This window comes from Panthera onca, chromosome B4 (assembly GCF_046562875.1).
Source record: "Panthera onca isolate mPanOnc1 chromosome B4, mPanOnc1 haplotype 2, whole genome shotgun sequence".
NCBI classification, from domain to species: Eukaryota; Metazoa; Chordata; class Mammalia; order Carnivora; family Felidae; genus Panthera; species Panthera onca.
The window spans coordinates 99,270,385-99,291,261 of NC_138345.1; the positions used below are offsets into that span (position 1 = coordinate 99,270,385).

The 20,877-nt window shown below is 34.1% G+C and overlaps 1 protein-coding gene across 5 annotated transcripts in view; it reads right to left on the minus strand.

Annotated features, from left to right (window-relative positions):
• Positions 1-1,130: 1,130 nt before the first annotated feature.
• The window catches only part of NAP1L1 (nucleosome assembly protein 1 like 1), a 32,367-nt gene continuing 12,620 nt past the window's right edge, over positions 1,131-20,877 (minus strand). The window contains exons 3-16 of one of the 5 annotated variants that reach the window (XM_060656931.3): positions 17,904-17,989; positions 16,318-16,420; positions 10,558-10,699; positions 10,224-10,304; positions 9,175-9,300; positions 8,157-8,228; positions 6,876-7,015; positions 6,290-6,435; positions 6,176-6,195; positions 4,420-4,542; positions 3,689-3,718; positions 3,127-3,177; positions 1,980-2,051; positions 1,131-1,264 (exon numbers count right to left, since the gene is read on the minus strand). In XM_060656931.3, the coding sequence (XP_060512914.1) occupies positions 2,016-2,051; positions 3,127-3,177; positions 3,689-3,718; positions 4,420-4,542; positions 6,176-6,195; positions 6,290-6,435; positions 6,876-7,015; positions 8,157-8,228; positions 9,175-9,300; positions 10,224-10,304; positions 10,558-10,699; positions 16,318-16,420; positions 17,904-17,989 (1,156 nt within the window). In that variant the 3' untranslated portion in view covers positions 1,131-1,264; positions 1,980-2,015. Of the gene's footprint in view, positions 1,265-1,979; positions 2,052-3,126; positions 3,178-3,359; positions 3,456-3,688; positions 3,719-4,419; positions 4,543-6,175; positions 6,196-6,289; positions 6,436-6,875; positions 7,016-8,156; positions 8,229-9,174; positions 9,304-10,223; positions 10,305-10,557; positions 10,700-16,317; positions 16,421-17,903; positions 17,990-20,877 lie in introns of those variants that run through there. The other 4 variants (XM_060656929.3, XM_060656928.3, XM_060656933.3 and 1 more) reach the window with 4 other exon arrangements.

Below are 20,877 nucleotides of genomic sequence, written 5' to 3' on the forward strand. Positions count from 1 at the left end.
CAAAGAATGTCTAATTAAAGCAACCAAAAGCATTTTGAAAATAAAGAGGAAAAACACAGGATGTTTTCATGGCATTTTTTTCTCCTACAAACTATTGCAACTGGTTAAGGATTTCCAGTAGTTAATTAAATTCTCAGGAGAGGAATGAACAGTATTATACAAATAACAAAATGTATTCACATTCCAAGATCTTAATACTAGATTTTCAAAAAGGAAGCTCTGTCACCTCTAAAAACAAACTCAATATAGTTTTATTAAGAGCAGGAACTCTAGGCCATCCTCTAGTCATAATCCATTTAATCCACCCTCATGTCAAAGCTTTTAAGCTTGTCACAAAAAATTAACAGTAATTAGCCTGAGGTATTTTAAATGTGGCTCCGTAAGTCTCAAATTTAACGGCATTTTCCTCCCTAAAAATGGTCTTCTTTCTACTTCAGTCCCATGATCTCTGTAGTATTTCACTACAATATGGTCATAAACTAAACTACCTAAAAGCAATCGTTGGACCTTTTGAAAGAGTTGTTCATCCATCCACTTATATTAAGACAGGAGCCACACAAAGATCTATAAGAGTGTTTGTTGCCTGACCAGATCCAAAATAGAGGTACTTAAACCTTTGTTTTCCAGTTGAATTATCAAACCCTGGTATGAATAAAACGCTGAATATTATACTTGTGGTACAAATAGGTTCATATTTTTGAGCTTTTAATGAGATTGAGAAACATTTCATAAAACTTAACTTAATATGCCTTAACATATCTGTGAGGTAGTTAGGTAAACAGTACTACCCATTTTAATACACAGTAAACAGAAGCATGGGTAAATGACATACTCATACTTTAAGCAGTAAGAATTGGAATTAACTATAGAGGCGTGGGACCTTCTCTCTAGTTCTAACCAAATGAAATAAAATTTTAATCTTTTAATCTTTTTTTTAAAAAAAACATTACATCATTTAAGATTTTCTCTTTCTTTTCTATCCTCTCATATTAGCAGATGTAGTATCTCTCCCAAAGTTGACACTCTCTTCTTCCATAATATGGTAAGCTGGGTACAATGCTTATTAATTCAAGCTAGGCCTCTGTTTCTACCTGAATTAGTACAAAATTAAGACATTATCTTGTGAGAACTAAAATTATATGACATTTTTATTTTAGGCTGCAAAACCAAAAACAAGCAAACAAACAAATAACAACAAAAAAACTTGAAATAGGCTTGTCAAATGATGTAAATTCATCCTTTCCAGGGAAGCGGAAGGTAGACCCTACCATAAAGAAAAGATGCTGAGTTAATGGAGGTTAAATTTAAAAGTACAGTTAAAATAATGAGGCTTAACTTTTGAAAATAGGTTTTATTCACCTCCCTATAGTAACCAATAACCACACTATGAGTTAGGTTTCTTTACTGTGGTTTCCTTACTAGGTATCTCTAGCTATGTCACCTAGAATACAAAATCCATTAATAATCTAAGTTATCAGTTGTGGTCTTACTGGAAATTCTTAACCATATTTGTCTTGACAAGTTCTGTTTTTTGTTTTTTAAATGATGAATTGTCTTAGTCTAAGTCACTGCATTTCTGCAACAAAGTAATGAAAGGCACAGCTAGTGCAAGCAAACTTAAACCCAATTCAATTACCAGCTGAAAAAATATTTTGGTTCTTCAGGGAAAAAAAATAAGCGAATCAAAAAAAACTGTTCTTTTAACAGGGCTGTTCACTTTCACAGCTATAATCTAAATTCTTTGTTACATGATAAAAATTACTCCAGAAGAACCAAACCATGTAGTGATGAATGAACATGCATGAAAGAATTTATGCAATAGATAGAGCTGGCAGAAAAACTACAGTTAAAATGCTAAGTAGAACAAATTGGTCTTTAAAATTATCAGTTCCTTTCCTTTAAAAAAAAGTACTGAGTCTACCAAGAAAATACAAAAACATAAGGCTGTAAGAAAATAATAGTTGTGTTTAGGCTATTACAGTGCAGGTTATCCTCAAGGCCACATACATCCTGCTTCACTGCTGCTTGCACTCTGCTGGGTTTTGATCCTTCTGTTAAAGGAAAACAACAAGTCAATCTATCTTTTTCTACCTGCTTCAGTTAATTTTCAACAGTAATTAAACTATCTTAATTATATTATCTCACTGTTCTACCAAAACTTGTGCCAAATTAAAGAAATAGTATATAGCAATGATGGAAAGTTATTTATTCAAATATCAGCAAGTCACAAAAATGCTAAAATAAAGCCCAAATTTTACATTGTAGAATGAATTCCATAAAATAAAACACACTAAGCCATAATCTTAAAAAATAAAATAACCATGCAATTTATGTTAGCCATATTATCAATATTTTCCTTCTTATAGATCAATTATTGATAAATCCTAATTCCATTAATATTAACTTTCAAGGGTAATTCATACCTATTAGAATATTTAAGATTATTTTTAACTACCCCCTCTCTTACCTGCTCACTAAAGTATCTTCTGGATATTTTACAGAATTTAGCAAATGAATGAATACATTTAACAGAAACCTTAAGTTTCAAATGAATCCTGATAAGGTACTTTGTATTTTGGGGGAGACAATGGGCTTTACTAGCCCTGATATGACAAACTCTCAATAACAGATTGGGACTCTCAGAAAAAAGGTGGTTGGGAGAATCTAACACAGTATTGCTTCCCTATTCCCAAGCACTTTTGCATTCAGGTTACTTAAAAACTGACCTTTGTTTATAACCTATCCTTTGGAGGAAAAACAACCTAAGAACACTAATAAGTAATTTTAAATGCTTTAAAATTGTGAAGAAGAAGAAGAAAAAAAAAAAGCCCAACATAAAGTGCATTAGAAGTAGAATCTTAGGGTTTATTTAGCCCGAAACTATGAAAAATACAAAGTCAGAACCAAAAATAAAAGTTTCTTAGGAAAGGTACACTGGCATATCATGTACTATTGAAATACCAGTGAAGATTAAAAAAAAAAATGTATGTATGTATGTATGTATGTATGTATATATATATATATCTCCAGTCAGTAAGACTTACAAAATAAACTTTATATTAAGAAACATCAACTCTTATGTAACTTGCCTTAAATTTAATAGAAAGCAGCACTAATTTTGCTCACCTTTGAGTCATAGTCTGGATCATTTTCCTCATCTCCTTCTTCTTCCCCTTCCTATATTAAAGTTCAAAATGCATCCATGAAGTAGGTACACAGTAGGAAGAAATGGCTCATAATGTATGGAGAAATTTTAATACAAGTTACTCTATAGGTCAAAAGATTTTCATGATTACAGAGTTTGGTGACAATGCAATTTAATTTGAAAGCTTCTAATATGAAAAATTTCCCAACACAACTTGAGACATCCAGACAGCTTTTATTGAAAAGATTTACTGCAGCCAACGTTGAAAAAGTTTACTGCAGCTTTTGACTTCTTCAAAGAGCTGATAACCCTGCAGCAGAACAGAATTATTTGAAATAAAAAAAATGTTCTGAGTTTTGCAATTTATTTATTGAAACCTTATACATACATTGTTTGGCTGTAGAATTCTAAAACCGTATTTTTTTTCCAAAAAGTGTTTATCCCGTATCACAGAATAATGATTATAGCAAAGGAATACATAAGTCACTCAATTCGCTTCTCAATGTGTTAAACAGAATTATTTGCTCATTTGGTAAACATTACCTCATCCGCTTCTTCACCTTCTTCATCATACTAAAAAGGGAAAAAAGGATGAAGTGTGAATGTAGCTAACAACCATTTGAGAGTAGCATTACTTACAGCCATCACTGTCTCCACTAAGATCTAAAAAGAGGAAAATACTTTCCCTAAGGTGACTAATTACAAATTACATAGCTGTAGGAATCAGTTCAGTGCCATTATCTAAATCTGACAATCTAAAAAAAGAACACAGTACAATCGTGGGTGTGGTCAGACAACTATTACTATAAATATTACCTGCCTGTACTTATGTGAACACATTAAACAAAAAGGACCTAAAGCCTAATGGAATGATTGTCATTTAGCAATAAAGATATCCAAAATATTTGAGGGGAGCCTAATTTTACCTTAATTGTTGTTTAATACTCCTTTGGATAAAAATTCTATGTTTCCTAATATTTTTATGTTAAGTAATAAAGAACATCTTAGGCATGTTTTTTGTTTGGTCAAAGACAAGGGCATTATAGACCTCCAACAATAACCAAACACAATAAAGTTTTACTAATTTGGAGAAGTCTAAGATCCTAGGAGGACATATTTAAAGCAATTCAGGAAAGTTATCTACAGGACATCAGTAATTAGCCTTTGAATTATTCTGTCTTTTAAAAAATCACAACTATTCATTAAACCTCTCATCAATTGTGACAATCACACCCTCACCAAATTATTTCACTGCAGGATTCAGATTCACTCACATCATCATCATCGTCTTCAATAGCTTCTCCAGTAAAGTATAACACTGATCTTGGGATTATACGCTCACGTAAAAAGTGACCAATTTCAAAGTCTGCGGCAAGGATAGCTTCAGCATCATCATCCTTTAAAAACAAAACAAAAACAAGCACAAAATTTAATAACTGCTATTTAATTAGGCACATGCAAGACTCTTGGGTTTAAATCCTACGAAGCAACACTCAACTTCACTTTTCGTCATTTTAAAATTAGCTTCTGTGTGTGATTCAGTAGTCATCTACATATACCTTAGGTCTACAGATTTTTAATAAAAAGAAAAGTAAGCAATGCAGTGTACATACTCAGAGAAATTTGGGAAATAAAAATTAGAATTGGTTATTGTTTAGTTTTTTTTCTGGCTTAAAATTAAAATACAAAAGCAACTTTGTTATGGGACTGTAATTTTCCTTTTAAAATATTAATTACTGAAAACACCCAACGGAATAATACTAAGATACTAAGAATCTAAGGATTTATAACAGTAGGTGTATGACACATAATGAAACAACATGGAGAATCACTACACATTTCCTAAAAGTAGTACCCTAGCAGGTACATAATGCCAAATGAGAAAGAATCCTACTTAATAAATACAAAGTCAATCCAGGATTTCTATTTAATGACAAAGCACAACACAAAATTGGTGCTGACATTCTTCAAAATTAAAATAATTCCATTATTCTACGATACCAAACAATGAGTAAACATTCCATGAATGTTCATTTTGATTCATCAACATAATCCACTATAATGAACATCCAAAAACACACAAAAGGGCCAGTGGACTTTGAAGGAAAGACTTCTAATCACAGGTGGTAGTCTGTCTGTAACTACACAAGATTGTTTTGTTACCATCAATATTTGGAAATAGAAATTAAAAAAAAAAAAAAAAAAAAATCACTTCAACACAAACTCCAACCCATTTGCTGACATGAAAATAACATGAAACTATCTCAATGCTCACAGGTAGGTCTTTCAACCTAAAATTCGGGTGCTGCTTTATAGCCCCCTTTTTTGTCCTATAAAAGGTATTTTGAGCCAAGCCACTTACTACTCTTTTCAGGCAGAAATACTTGCCTTTTACACATCTGGTCCAAACCCTGGCTAAAACCATTCTAATTTGAAAGTATTCAAAATAAAACATACTTTCTAATTCCATATGTATAAATCTATTTAAACTACCTGAGTTAATTTAAGTTCAAAGATGTGGCCAACAGAAGAGCAAATTCACAACATACTTAGCCTACCCTGCCTGTATAGACCTCTCAGAGGTTGTTCCTCTTTCTAGGCCATACACAGGCACAATCACAGCTCTTGGCATATGGTCACATAATACATGGCCACAATAAGAAACCATATTTCCACTGGAATAACACAGAAAGAGTTCTGACCAGAATGGTTAGGAGTTTAGTAAACAGTACAAATGGTTTAATACCTTCTAGTTTCAGTAAGAAAACTACAATCTTAACAACTTGAATCCCCTACACAATATTTGCAAGTCTCCAAAGAAAAGAAAGCCTTTAGCCTTTCCATTTTTCAGTGGAAGCACAATAAGCATTTTGAATGAAATAATTTCAGATGCATAATGGTCTTTTCCATGCACTGCAAGCCTCAGAACAAAATTCAAGTAGCAACTATCCAACTCCCCACGTTTGAGAACCAATTCTCTAATTTCATATGTAATTAACAATTCAATAAATAAATAACAATTTAACTTACCAGGTCTCCACTCTCGGGAACTGCAAAATTGAGAAAAGAAATTCAAGTGAGTAAGAAATTAAAGAAAGCTTGTAATAAAACAACCATCAATACCCAAACTAAAACACTGTTTACCTTCAGGAGGGGCAAAAAAATTAAAGAAAGAGTCGTTGGAAACTGTTTTGGTCACAGTACGAACTGTCCCACGTCCCTTGTGTTTCTGCTTCTTCTTAATGGTTTTCAAAGTGACATTCTTTCCTTTTTTCCAATCTATCTGGCACCTTGCAAAACAAAGGAGAAAAAAAAAATCTATCACAATTAACATATTACATTTAATTGATAGAAGAGCTATGATTTATCTAATTAAATATTATATTTAATTACAAATTTTAGAGGGGAAAAATTGGCTCAAATGTTTTTAGTAGCATATAAAGAGAAAATTTTATTTCAACAAATTTTTTCAATAAGATATTGACAATTAGCACAAATTCACAGTACAATAAATTTAAACATGCACTCCTTTGGACAACTATCTGCAATACCAAAAGCCAAGGAGAATTCTAGGAAAATAGGTAAGCTCTTCTCAGAAAACAATTTACTGAAATGTTTAGTGATAAACTATGTATGTCTCTATGTATCACACACACACTAGGAAATACCAAGCATCACAAATTCTAAGTAAAATAGATAAATTCTGTGAAAGTAGTAAAATTAAACTCACCCTGTACAACCCATAATTTCTGGTCCATCAAAAGAAAAGGGATCAGAGTCATCTGGTTCTGACCTCATCCTGTATGTCTTTGTCAACACTTCATTTGTGAAATATTCATTGGGTTCAAAGTGAAATTCTAAGACAAAACTCTTAAAAAAAATAAAAAAATAAAAACTAATGAAATTCCTACATCATAAATATCAGTGCTTTAGTAAATAAAACTTAATCTGTTGATTGATTTGTATAAACATATAAACTTCTAGGTGATAATGCTTTTCCCACTCTGGGAAAGGGTCAGATAAACCCCAAATTCTGTTTAAAAAGCAAAACAAGGTACAAAATAAAACTGGATAAAGTTCAGCTTATAACTTCTATTTAGTAACATGTTTACAAAACAGGTTAAAACAGCTGAATAAACTGACCAAATACTCCCTCCTTCCATCCCCACGAAGTGGACTTTAAATCTTACTCTAACCTGAATTTGACAGACGAAAAAGCCCAACTGTACCACACACAATAAAAGAAATCTATAGCCTGTAGTAGCTCTGCCCATACTTCACATAATCCTGTTGGTTTTGGGGGAAGTGAGGGCCCTTTAACATCTTCTGTTTTATGTAATTCTCAAACACATGCCATTTATCTTCATTCATTTATTATTTGAGACAGAGAGAGAGAGAGAGAGAGAGAAAGAAACCATGCACATGAGACCAAGTGGAAAAGAGAAGCAGAGAGAGGAAGGGAGGGAGGGAGGGAGGGAGAGAAAGAGAGAAAGAGAGAAAGAGAGAAAGAGAGACAGAAGAGAAGGAGAATGGGGTAGAGGGGGAGATAGAAATAATCCCAAACAGGATCCATGCTCAGCTCAGAGCCCAACGTGGCGCTCAATCCTACAACCCTGGGATCATGACCTGAGCCAAAATCAAGAGTCAGATGCTCAACTAACTGAACCACCCAGATGTCCCCCAGACACATGCCTTTTAATGTGAAGTATTTTTTTAAATTCTGTTACCTTGCTATTATTTCTTACCTACTTTTAATCTAATATCAAAGATTTACGAGATTTCAACAATAGTTTTGTGATCAGAGGGAGGAAAAGAAATAAACACTGCATTTCAATTATCAACATCCAAACATTTATTTCCTACCAACAATTAAGAGTACCAAGTATAAGTTTTAGCTTCTTTCTCACCCCCATCTCCAAGCTTTGAGTACCACCTCTTTTCAGAAACTTCCGTATATCTACCTATAAACATCTAATGTTACAAGACTGAAACTATTTCAAAGTTCTTTTACCATGGGCTGGCCAGCATCTGAGAACTTCACTTTAATATCTTTTAAGTGCTTCAGAATAGGTTCATCATGTTCCTGCAAATTAGGAAAATATTAAAGTGAATATCTAACATGGCATTTTAGGATTAGTGTTGTTACTGGACAAAAACACTTAGCTAACTAAGACATTTATAGGGAGGTTTTACATAACAATTGTGAACCATAAGACCTACTCTCCAGATTATGGCTTATACTAAAGCTAGTTTACTTACAAGCTCTACTTATTTCTACTGCCACTGGTAGAAAAAAAGTGACTCAACAGAAAACTACATCATCATCATCATCAGACTGAATGGGCTAAAGAATACAAAACCAAGTCTTAGGCATGTTTGCTTTAAAAACGCTTCCTTTTCCAGCAGCTTCTTTTTCCTTTCATTCTGCTGGGTCCTTTTCTACTTCGCCAAAGTAGAAATGAAGTAGTCATTGTTCCAAGATTTCTTTTTCTTGACATTAACTTCCAACAATCACACTACATGGCAACAAATACTACCACGCAGGTGGTAGTGGCTCAAGAAACGCTTCTGATTAAGACAGGAAAAGTTTCCCAGAGAAGGAGACATTTAGGTTGGTTTCCCAGAAAAAGTGACAATTGTAAGAGTTAAAGATCTGTATGTTATTCTTTTAAAATGCAAGTGTTCCTTAGAATATTTGTTTCAGACTGAGAAAGTCATTTTGGGTAAGACAAACGGAATTTTAAGTCTCCTCCTTCCTATCTCCAATACCAAGCACCTAAACACAGAAGGCACAAGACTGTAACAAAACATTGCTCAATGATAAACAATTGTCAAAGGGACCATTTCATTATCTAATTTTTGAAAATGAATTAAAATTTATTTGATTACATTCATCAAAGACACATTTCCCTTCTACAGATAACACAGAAGACCACAACCATTCCATAAAGATCAATAACAGAGAGACTAGTGTCATCACAGCCATTTACACTTCAAAAGTAAACTGGTGTTATTATAAATAAAATTACCTGAACCATATCACTGAGCAAGTCAACATTCTTAAAAACAGTCAACCAGAATTCAGGAATTCCCTTGGGGTCTTCTTTTTCTTCATCTTTTTTCTCATCTTCGATCTTGGCTTTTTCTTTCAGCTCCTCCTTGATAAATGACAGCATACATTACTGAATACCTAGATCAGACCTCTGATAAAATATTACCCATCCCCTTAACTTACATCCAGTGGTGAAGTACAGAAACCAAAAAATCTTCAATCACCAATTGTAACTTTCAATCAAATTATAAGTTCTGGTCCAATTGTATAAACACTGCTGTTTACCATACCAAACCTTACTTCCATAAATATTGCTAATTACCATACTCCTCCAAAAAAAGAGAACCACTAGAAGAGAACCTTATTATAAACCATAGGGAAATAGTTTTAGAGAAAAAAATTTTAAAGCTTCAGGGGATAAGTAAATAAATAAATACCTTACCCAATGCCTCACCCCTTGGTGTTCTTGATCAAAACACTGTATTTGCTTTATCAACCAACATTAAAACAGCAATGTTGGAGAAACAGGGTCATGTAACAGAACTCTGCATTTGTGTCACAACCCTGCCATTTATTAGCTGTAGGCAGGTCACTTAGAAGCTTCCATTTCAGGGGTGCCTGGGAAGTTCCTCTTGATTTCAGCTCAGGCCATGATCTCGCGGTCATGGGATAAGCCCTGTGTGGAGCCTGCCTGGGAATTCTCTCTCTCCCCACCCCCCCCTTCCCCTCCCCGCACATGCGTGCACACGCTCTCTCTCAAAATAAACATATAAACTTAAAAAAAAAAAAGCCTCCATTTCATCACTTGAAAAGAACATCCTTTGCATGTCATCATGAAGTTCAAAGGAAAATTTTATATGAATCTATAAAACTTAAATACTATAAAAATGTAAGGGAAAAATGAATTTTGTATTCAGATGAATTTGGGTACAGATGGTGCCAGGTCTAACAGTGGCTCATCTGCACTCACTATCCATTTTACAATAAAATATTTTCAAGGGATAAAAACACAAAGTTGGTACCAACCGAAATTTCATCCTCCTCATCTGGTTTCCATTCACATTCCTCTTCTGTAGGTTCATAAATTGCATTAATGATCTCAAATCGCTAAAATGATTTAAAAAGAAAAGCTTACATAAAAACACTGATATCCAAGACAGAAACTAGCTGTTTCTCGTTAAAGACGCTTATAGTTTTAATGAATGCATACCACAACCTGAATTGTTATAATTGATTTCCCAAATACCTCTTAATAACCATCTGGCTGAGAGGCCTAAAGACTTAACCACCTGTAAGTTTGTTTATATTTCCAGAGCTTTATTATAATGTCATATTTTAGATAAATAATAGAAAGCATTACCTTATCAAATAGAGGCTGATAGAGAACAGCATACTTTCTTTCAAGATCATGAACTTCCTCATAGAATTTGGCTTCTATCTGTGCACATTTAACTTGAAGGTTTTTGAGAGCATTCACTCGTCTCTTAACTACCCTAGGCAAGCTGAAAGGTTGGAATGCACCAGTTACACAGCATCATAGTAAAATACAAGTCATACTTCTATCATATTGAAAATAAAGCATAAAAGTCAGTGAATGATAGTTTCCTATTTGAAGCAAAAGGTATACTCAAAGTAACTAAAATAAATACATGGACTTCTTGACTGAAATATTTCAAAAACGAACATTTAAATAGATACAGTAAGTTGATAAGAGAATGTAAATCGTATCAACCCTAAATCTTTCATTCTAATCAAGTTTAGCAGTAGACTTGTCAATGCTGGCATCTACGCTGTAAAACAGACTATTTTTTAAGTTCAAAAGTCATGGACTGATCATCTTAACTCTGAGAATAAGGACAGTAACCTTGATTTTAAAAAGAAAAAAAAAAGTATGTGTATCTCACCCATACCAGCTATTTTTAGGGAAAAGGAGAACATATGTATATTAGAAAAACGGATGGTATCCTACACTATTATTTCTTATTTTAGTGTATTTAATTTGGAATTTGAAATTTTATTAAAAATATGACTGTTATGTTCCATGAAGGGACTTTAGTAAGATATAATTCATATATCATACAATTTACTATGGGGTGGGTATAAGCCTCCCGAAGTATGATTAAACTTAGGAATCCCCTACCACCCAAAACATTTCACTCAAAATTTATCTAACTTCAGGGAATCTGTACAAAAGATCCAGAATCCAGATTAGAATTTCCTGCCATAGGCAGATTGTTGTAAATCAAACAATTCTCTTACTTAACCACTATTTTAGTTATGATAATCAGAAGTAGAAAACAAATTATCTACAGATACCATTTTTTTATTTCTTACAATTAAAAGTAAAAAGCTTAACGTTTAGTCAAGGTAGTGAAACAGCATGGTGTGCTGCCCACCCCCACAGCCTATCTTAAAGAAATAAAAAATTAAAAAAAAAAAATTCAACCCTAGAAACTTTAGAACTAAGAAGGAAACAACTATTTCAGGCACTTGCACACACACACACCATGGGCAACTTCTGAGACTAACAACTGCACAGGGTGAACTGCAACCTCGAAAAAGGAGGAAATGGCCAGAATGGGTAGCAGTGAGGACAGGCTAGAAGAAAGCTTTTTAAATTCTGCACTTTCCTTACAACAGTCAGTGCCTGTCCCCTTCACCCTTCACAGAGCCCAGTGCCAACATTTTTAGGAGGTGATAAAAGCTGGACTGGCTGAAAGCCTACAAGCACTCATTCCTCCACCCCTCCACTCCAGGTACTCTTCCCAAAGCAGCCAAAAACAATTGCCTAGAATTGACAGCCAACTTTTGAGTCTAAGTTAACTGGAGCTCTCCTTAGGTTCATCCCATCCCCTCACCTCAAACTCCACGGGACTATCACAAACCAAAGCTTGATCTTTAATAATCATTACCGAGGAGTAACTGTTATCAGCCAACGAGCCTAAGCTCTAAGTCCAAATAACTAAACACTTGAGGAGTACAATCTCTAATGAAAGAATGAAATATTTATCATCTGAAGCCGTATTATTAGACAGAACAATGTAAATGTATTTAAGGAAATGAGGGAAGAAACAAGACCAAGAAATCTAAAAGTGGAAATATTAAGTATGAAAAATATAGTGGCTAAATTATATAACCAACAAATAGGATAAACTGGATAGGTTCAAGTGAAAGAAGTCCATTAAAGTTGAAAAGGTCTCCAGAAGGCAGCAGGAAAGACATACAGTTATGATTTGGACAACAAAAGTAACAACAGCTAAAAGACAGAAGGGAGGTGGACAGCTCAAGAAATGAATAATAAATTTCTCAGAGTCAAAGTAATATGGAAATCCTCACTCTCACCCCTAAACAGGCTAATGAAATTTATGAATATCAAAGACCAAAGAAAATTCTAAATGTATTCAATGAAAAAGCAAATAACATATGAAGAAAAAGGAATCAGACCATCAGGCTTCAAAAGAAAACACCATATGCAAGAAATGCATTTTTAAGATATTTAAGAATTCTGAACTTACAATTTTATAAACCAAACTATTATTCAGATATAAAACAAAATAAAAACTTTTTATGAGGCTTATCAGGCTTCAGGAAATATGCCACAGATACTCATTACATTCATTAAAAGTAATTTTTGAAAAAGTTAAAAAAAAAAAACAACAACTCGGGAACACTATATAAGATATGGGCAGCCAAATATCTTGGTATATTTTACTGATGTTTTGATGAACAAAAAGAGGACTAGAAGATGTATATTTATAAACAATACAGACATTGGTAAATTTAAGAAATCAATAGGGGTATTAGGTTTTGAGCCTCTTTACCATAATAACAAAAAGTAGAATGCAGTAACTTTGAAGCCAGCAGAAGACAACCGGAATTATTTAATGGAAAGCAGAAAAAAGGAGGAAAAAAGAAAGTACGATAAATTATAAAATAAAATAATAGCAATTCAGTCCAAAAACAATACCACCTTCAAGAAATGCAAAGAGTTTGAAACCACTAATAATGAAGCGAGCAAACTTTCTTACCAGAGATAAGATACAAGGATGGAAAAAGACATGCCAGGCAAAGGAAGGAAGGAAGGAAGGAAGGAAGAAAGAAAGAAAGAAAGAAAGCAAGCTGGAATAGCTATCTTAATATCAGACAAAACTGAATTCATAACAACAACAACAACAAAAATATCACAAAATACAAAAGAGGACATTTTAGTCTTGTAAACTAGAACATAAGGACAAGATGTATACGTCACAAACATATAGCTAATAATACAGCTTCAAAATATACTAATCCACAACCAATAGAGATTAAATAGAAAATTTTAACACATCCTTCCCAGAAACTGTTAGTTCAGGCAGATAATCAATAAGCAGAAATAAAGAGAACTTGAACAACACAATTAATAAATTTGCACTACTAATTCCAGCATATAGATCTTCACTCTACATTCATAGAACATTTATTAAAACAAAGTATTAAGACCATAAAAGATAGATTAAAAAAAAAAAAAATCAATTCAAGCATTCAATTCAAGAAACTGGAAAGAGGAAAAGAGCAAACTCAAGTAAGAAGGGTTCTCAAACCCCTAAGGCCAAAGTCCATTTTTAGAAGAGTTCTACCAACTGTTCAACGAACAGTTAATTCCTATCTTATTCAAATTGCTTTGAAAACAGGGAAAAAAGTAAAAGCAGCCGTGTCTATTTCATTAAGCAATCGAAATCTTCACTCTAAAACCAGGGCTTGGAATTACCATCCCATTGAAAGTTTCTGTATTGTACATACATACATATGTACATACACACACAAGTTCAATTCACTAATGAATAACGACCTTACATAAAATTATTAAACTAAACTCAACAGTGTAGGTTTATTCCAAGAAAGTAAGGTGAGTTCAGTATCTGAAATATATTTCCAAACTGTATTTAATATGTACTTAATAGATTCAAAGAAAAAGTCAAAAGACCATCTGAATACAGAAAAAAAGGTCACAAAAAATCCTACGTAGACACCAAATGTAATGGAGAGATTTTATATCCATTCCAGACTGGAAATAAGACAAAGATGCTCATGTTTAATGCTAACATTTAACACAGTACTGCAAGTCCTGGCCAATACTGTAATGAAAGAAAAATAAACGTGGTGTGACATAACATAAAGATTAGAGCTAAAACTGCCATTACTTGCAGACAAGATCTTTTGCCTATGGGAGGAGAACAAAGAACAAAGAACAAATTACTACCAAAGTGTAGCAAGATTTCTGGATACAAGATCAACAGCAAAAAAATAAATAAAAATAAATCAATAGCACTCTTCTTGACATCAACAGCTAACATGGAGATACAATAAAAGATACTATATTCACAAAAGCAACACAACTAAAGTACACAGGAATTAACCAAGAATAGACTTTGAAAAAAAAATTTAGAGTAAGAGAATATGATCTCAATAAATACAAAGATGTGGATGAGACAACGTAACATTAAAAGGATAATTCCCTACCATGTTAATATGTACACTCAATGTAACTCCTATCAAAAACTTTAGTGTGTTGAGAGGGGCTGTTTTCTGTTTTGTTTTATGAAAATCCCTAGAAACTTACTAGCAACCATATGTGGGATGAAGGTCTACCTACCGTTAAGCCAATCTTAAGAGCGTGTTCCACAGGGAATGAGGGGGAGGGGAAAGGGTGGAAGAAGATACTACAGGGAGAAAGATTAAATCATCACCCTGCTAGATATTAAAACATACTAAAAAGCCATATTAATTAAAACCGGTATTAAAACAGAAGAGTGCTGTTCAAAGACAAACACAGATGTTTATAAGAAACTGGTATGTAATAAAGGTGGTATCACAAATAAATGGGCCAATAATCATCTGTTCATGGTGAAGTGTGATAAAAACAAGCTCATCAAAACAAAACAAAAAAACAAAAAAATCTGAATGCCTAGCTAAATACAAAGGTGAACTCTAGAGGGATTATTAAAGACCTAAAGATGAAAGGTAAAACTAGTCAATAGGAACTACAGAAGGAACTAGGAAGGACTTGTTAAAACTTGAAAAGAATGAGCCACACAGGTCAAAACCTTAAAATATAAAAATTAAGGATTTCTGTTTAATGGAGAATGCTATGGATAAAGTTAATAGAAATGACATGAAAGATTTACAAGTCTAAAACTGATGACAGATGAACACCTAGAATACACAGAAACTCCTGCAAAAGACAGTAAACCCCAATAGGAAAATGGACAGAGGGAACAACAAATGAGCAACCTAAAAAGCTCACAATCATGAAAAAAAGCTCAAAACTCAGTAGACAACAGAAAATACAAACAAAACAAAATATGCCTGTACCTCTTCGATTGGTAAAAAACAAAACACCCATAAAGGTGAATGATACCAACTGCTGGCAGGGACACAAGGATAGAGCAACCTTCATGCACCGGCTCTAGAAAGCAAGCTGGAAGTATTTAAAGTTTGCATACCTCATATAACAATCCCTATGAGGTAAGTACATAACCCAAAATAATTCTTACACAGTTCTTTAGGAGGGCATGCACAAAGATGACCATTACAATGGAATTTGTGTTGATGGAGCTTGGAGGCAATCTAGATATCCATCAAAGAATAAGCTTATAATAGAACATGGTGGACACAAATCACCGCAAGTGACAACATTTAGAAGCTAGAAACTACTGACTAGAGATTACATACAGAAAGCAATGTGGATGGATCCTAAAACCATAAAGCCAAGTATAAAAAAACAATTATAAGCAAAATAAGATATATGTGCTATTGTTAATGATTTATAGGACCAGTGAAATAAATAAGAAATCATTATTTCTTGTAATCCTGTGCACTTCTAGCAAACCTCCAAACAAATCTCAGAAATGGTTAAGGTCAGTGTATTTCCTGTGGAGAAGAGTCAAACTTTGAAAAGACCAACTCTAAATTGGTGGTACTCGGCAAAATTTTAAACTCCCAATAATCCTATAATAGATACTAACAGACATTAGCTTTCCACTATTACTAATGTAAGTCCTAGATGGTCTTAAAAATAGGTACACTTGCAATGTTGATTATAGAAGGACAAATAAGGACTATGGAAAAGAAGAACTTGTACCTTTCAATGTATCCTGTTGGTGTTTCTACCAGACCATCAAGTCTTTCTTGAAGGGCTGCAAGAATCTGAGGATTTTGCATCATCTGAACAGTCAGCTGACGCGCTTTAAAAAAAAAAAAAAAAAAAAAAAAAGGGCATCGAAAGAAGGATTTTATGAAAATGTATTATGCTATTTTAATAGGACAATCCAATCATGAAATTTTCCTGACTAGCCCATAAATCATTGGTCTGAACAGAGACGGGCAGCAAGCGGAGGAAAATCCACTCTAGGAAAAGTTCAGATTCCTAATGATCTAATACATCACCATCTCTCAAGGCCATTGCTACAACTCCTGTGAATAATATCCTTTCTCTTCCTACTACATTGTGTTTCACACACCTTCCATTTTTGAGAAGCTCAAAGCTTCATCCGGATGCCTATCTAACTGTAGATAATGCTTTGAAGCAGACAACACAAACTATTAGAAAACTGCAAATACAGTTTCAATCCTGGGACAAAGACTGTGGAGCGAGTAACCTAAATGTTTTGTTTGATGCTTAATAGTATAGTGTGCTTGTGTATGTCTGAATAGAGAATGTTAACAGTTGAAACAATCAAGGTTGTAACTAAAGCCAAACAAAACATGATTCATTAATGGTGTCTAAAATCATACTTAAACCAAAAATACCAGATTTAGGTGAAACAAGTTATTTTGCTATATCCTCTCTTCTTCATAAACAGACATTACACAAAATTGATATTAGCCTTCCCAGTTGTGTTTTTAAAGGTCAATTCCTAATACTAATTTGATTATTGGATGATGTCCAGTTGTGATAACCAACATGCCTTTAGAAATGTTAATACGGGTCACTAAGGATACAGACCTATATATCTTTCAAGAAAACGTTGTAAGATGAAAGCTGAAACTAACCTGCAGTGGTCTTTTCACAATTAACCTCCATCTGGCTTAACAATGAAAAGTTGAGTCATCTGGTACTTCAATATTCTTGGCCCATACCCACATATGGTATGCAGGCATAACCTGCAGGCATAACCTCCACTACCATTGCTACTCCTCTTCCTTCTCGAATTACTTGCTCAAGAAAACTGTGATTGATTTTTGTTTACATTTAATACTTATCTCTTTTTTGGTTGTTTGGTTGAAATGGGTTTAAAAAAGACTGACATACAACTATAGGTTTTCTACCATTAAATACTGAACATTTTCAAATCACTCTAAGCTAGTGTTGTTTGTTTAGAAGTACCACCAAAAACAACCTGTAACATTTCTAAATTCAGACAAAACTCCTGGGCAGCTGTCTGACAGTTAGGCCATGTCACTGCAGCAGCAAGAGGGTACAGAGTGACTTCTGATGGGTCACTAACTGTATCTATACCTTCCCCTCCCTTACTACCATTCCATCTCAACCCCTCTCTTCCCCTCCTTTCTTCCCCACCCGAATATACACATACAAACTGTGTGAACTAGAGGTATGGGCTATGTGGGTAAGGCAAACAAGGATTCAAAAGGGAACAGTATTTGTTAGTACCCTCTAGAAGACATGTGCCAGCAATCACTGGCTCCTGAAGTAATTTAAAATAATACCTTTGATTTTTGTTTCTTCACCAGTTTCTTCTTCTTCTACTTCTTCAACATCATCCAAATCTTGATCAAGTTCAGACTGTTCTTTGCTACAATATCATAGTATCACACCAAGGTTCAAATGTACCAATTACCAAAAAATAAATAAAAAATTATAGAAAAACTTCAATTTATTTTCTAGGTTAATATGCCTCTTTCAAAAATATAAAATAGGAAATTCAAAAGGTAATTCAGTTCTCTAACTTCATATGTAAACAAGCACAAACTGGAAGTACATAAAATTTCATTTAAAAGCACATGGTCAAATATAAAGTTTGTATTTCACACTTTTTTTTTTAAGATTTTACTTTTAAGTAATCTCTACACCCATCCTGGGGTTCGAACTCACAACCTGAGATCAAAAGTCGCATGCTCTACCAACTGGGCCAGCGAGGCATCCCTCTATTTCAAGCTTTAAAAATGTGGTTTGGTAGGTTTTGGTACAGGCAATGAGAGGTCAGGAAGTATGTGCTCTCTACCCAATATCCACTGATATCACTGAGTAACAGCACCCTTATTTTATAGGAGATGCAATACACCAAGCTTTAAAATCCTACATTTCTCAGCCTACCTCTTAGCTAGGTGGGTTATGTGGCTCTGTTTGGGCAATGGGTTAAAAAGTCGTATAGAACTTTAAGTAAGCCTCCTACATAGGATGGTAGACAGCTGGGAGGCCTCATCTTGCTGCCTCCCTAGAATAGGGATGTGATGATTAGAGTTCCAACAGCCATGTTGGACCATGAGGCATCCTAGAGAGAGAATAAAAGTCAACAGAATAAGGGAATTTAGAAGAATAAGGAACTGGATCCTTGACGGCTATGGAGCAATCACATCAGCCTGTGCTCATTATCTTTGGACTTTCCTCCTTTTTCTTTACTTCACAATAGAGATGGGCAAAAAGTTAAAGAGAAGACCCGAGTCTACTGCATGCTTGGAGCAAAGCCAGGAGGATGGCACCATTGAAAGAAAAGGAAAAAGTAGGAAGATAAAATTCTCCCCACTTCATCTTAAAAATCTAGTTTTTGAACATGCAATTTCAACAGGAATTAAAAAGGGAAATAAGGATATCTAAGTTAATGTATAGGTCTTCATATAATTCCTTGTGTGATTTTACATTTTAATATCTGGTTTAGAGATTTAGTTACTTTCATGTTTAGAAAGAGCATTTGGAAAATTAATTTTCATATAGAGACAAATATAGAAAAGGTCAACTGTGTTCTGCCAGCAAGATTTATGTTCCTGTAACTAAGGAAAAAATTCCAGCCTTCTCATCAAATATACAGATTATTCTGAAATTATACAGATTATTCCGAAATTATCTTTTATTATAAACTTAAACATACTCAGACTTAAGGTCAGTAAACCACAAAACTATTCCTCCAGTGTGATTTTATTAATTTACTGAACATCTACATTTTAAGGCTTTAAAACAGGGGTCCACAAACATGGGTCAAATACAGCCCATTATCTTTGTAAATAAAACGTTACCAGAACACAACCACATTAATTCGTTTATGCATGGTCTATGGCTGCTTTCACGCTACAACAGCAGAGTTGAGTAACTACAACTAGACCATATGGCCCAAGGGGCCTAAATATTTATAAATCAGGTCCTTTACAGAGAAAGTTTGCTGACGCCTGCTTTAATTCTCCTTTCCTCCCATCCTCCTAGGGCTCACAGGCATCCAAAATTAAATAAGGGGACGGTGGGGTATCAAGCTGTCACAACCAATTTCTTTTTTTTTTTTAAGTTTAAAACAGAATGAGGGTTGCAAGGTTAAGATGGCAGATTGCACATACTCCTCTGATCTTAATCCTCCCCAAATCCCTACTACAATTATGATAAAGGGGTTTTAAAACAAAAAAACATTGAAGGACAAGGAGACAAGAGCAGCAACTTCACTGAGAAATGAAATCCTTAAGTTAGCAATAGGCAAAGCTGAAAACCAGCCCAAACACAGAATCTTAAAAAGGACACTTCTAGAACTAGAGCTGGGGGACTGACAGTGGAGAAAATAGGGAGAACTAAACAAAAACAGGTAAGTAGTTAAATCCCCAGATCCTCCCCTTCTATCTAGCAGAAGCATGGCAGTTTCTTCTCTGGAAAGGGTTAAACTGAGAGCTCAGCCTCCAAAACCACAGGTACAGCTAAGAGTATCTCAGATATAGGACTGTATCACTCTAGAATGCTGAATGTAGCAACCCTTCCCTAGCAACCTTTCCCTAATTTGGGTTCCACAACACTGAAAGCCAGATCTTTACCCAGACACTCTTCACTGGGGTATCTGACCAGCCCAGAAAAAAAAAAAAAAAAAACAACAAAAAAACAAAAAACAAAAAAAAAACCCCATCATTCTGATAATGCGGATTCTTACAACAAACGCCTACCCTGATGACCTTACATTACAATCTAAATTAAAAGCCTCCCCCACTCCAAGTCAAATTTTCCAAACAACTTTTTTTTAAACCTCCCTCAATTGCATGTTCTCCCCACCCCAATCTTAGCAGACAATCAAGTATTACCTCCTATTTGAGAAAGGCTCTAACGTGGAGACAAAAACAAATAGGGGAAAGAAAAATTTAAGAGTAAACATACTATAAAGAGGAAAAACATCCAGAGAAAAGATATGACAATCCAGAAAAAAGATATTACAATGAATGAAATAGGAACAAGATACTATAAAAACAGGAACAGAGAGCAAAGACACTCCTGAAAACTAAAATAACAGAAATTTAGAAACTCAATTCAAGAGTTGAAAGATAAAGTTTCTTCAGCTTTGCCCAGAAAGAAGAGCAAAGAGATAAAGATGGAAAATAAGACAAAAGATAATTAGAAGAAGCAGTTCAACAATACAACATAATAGAAGCTCCAGAAAGAGAAAACAGAAACAAGACAATCAACAAAGTAAGTCGAGAATATTCCCCAGAACTGAAAGCC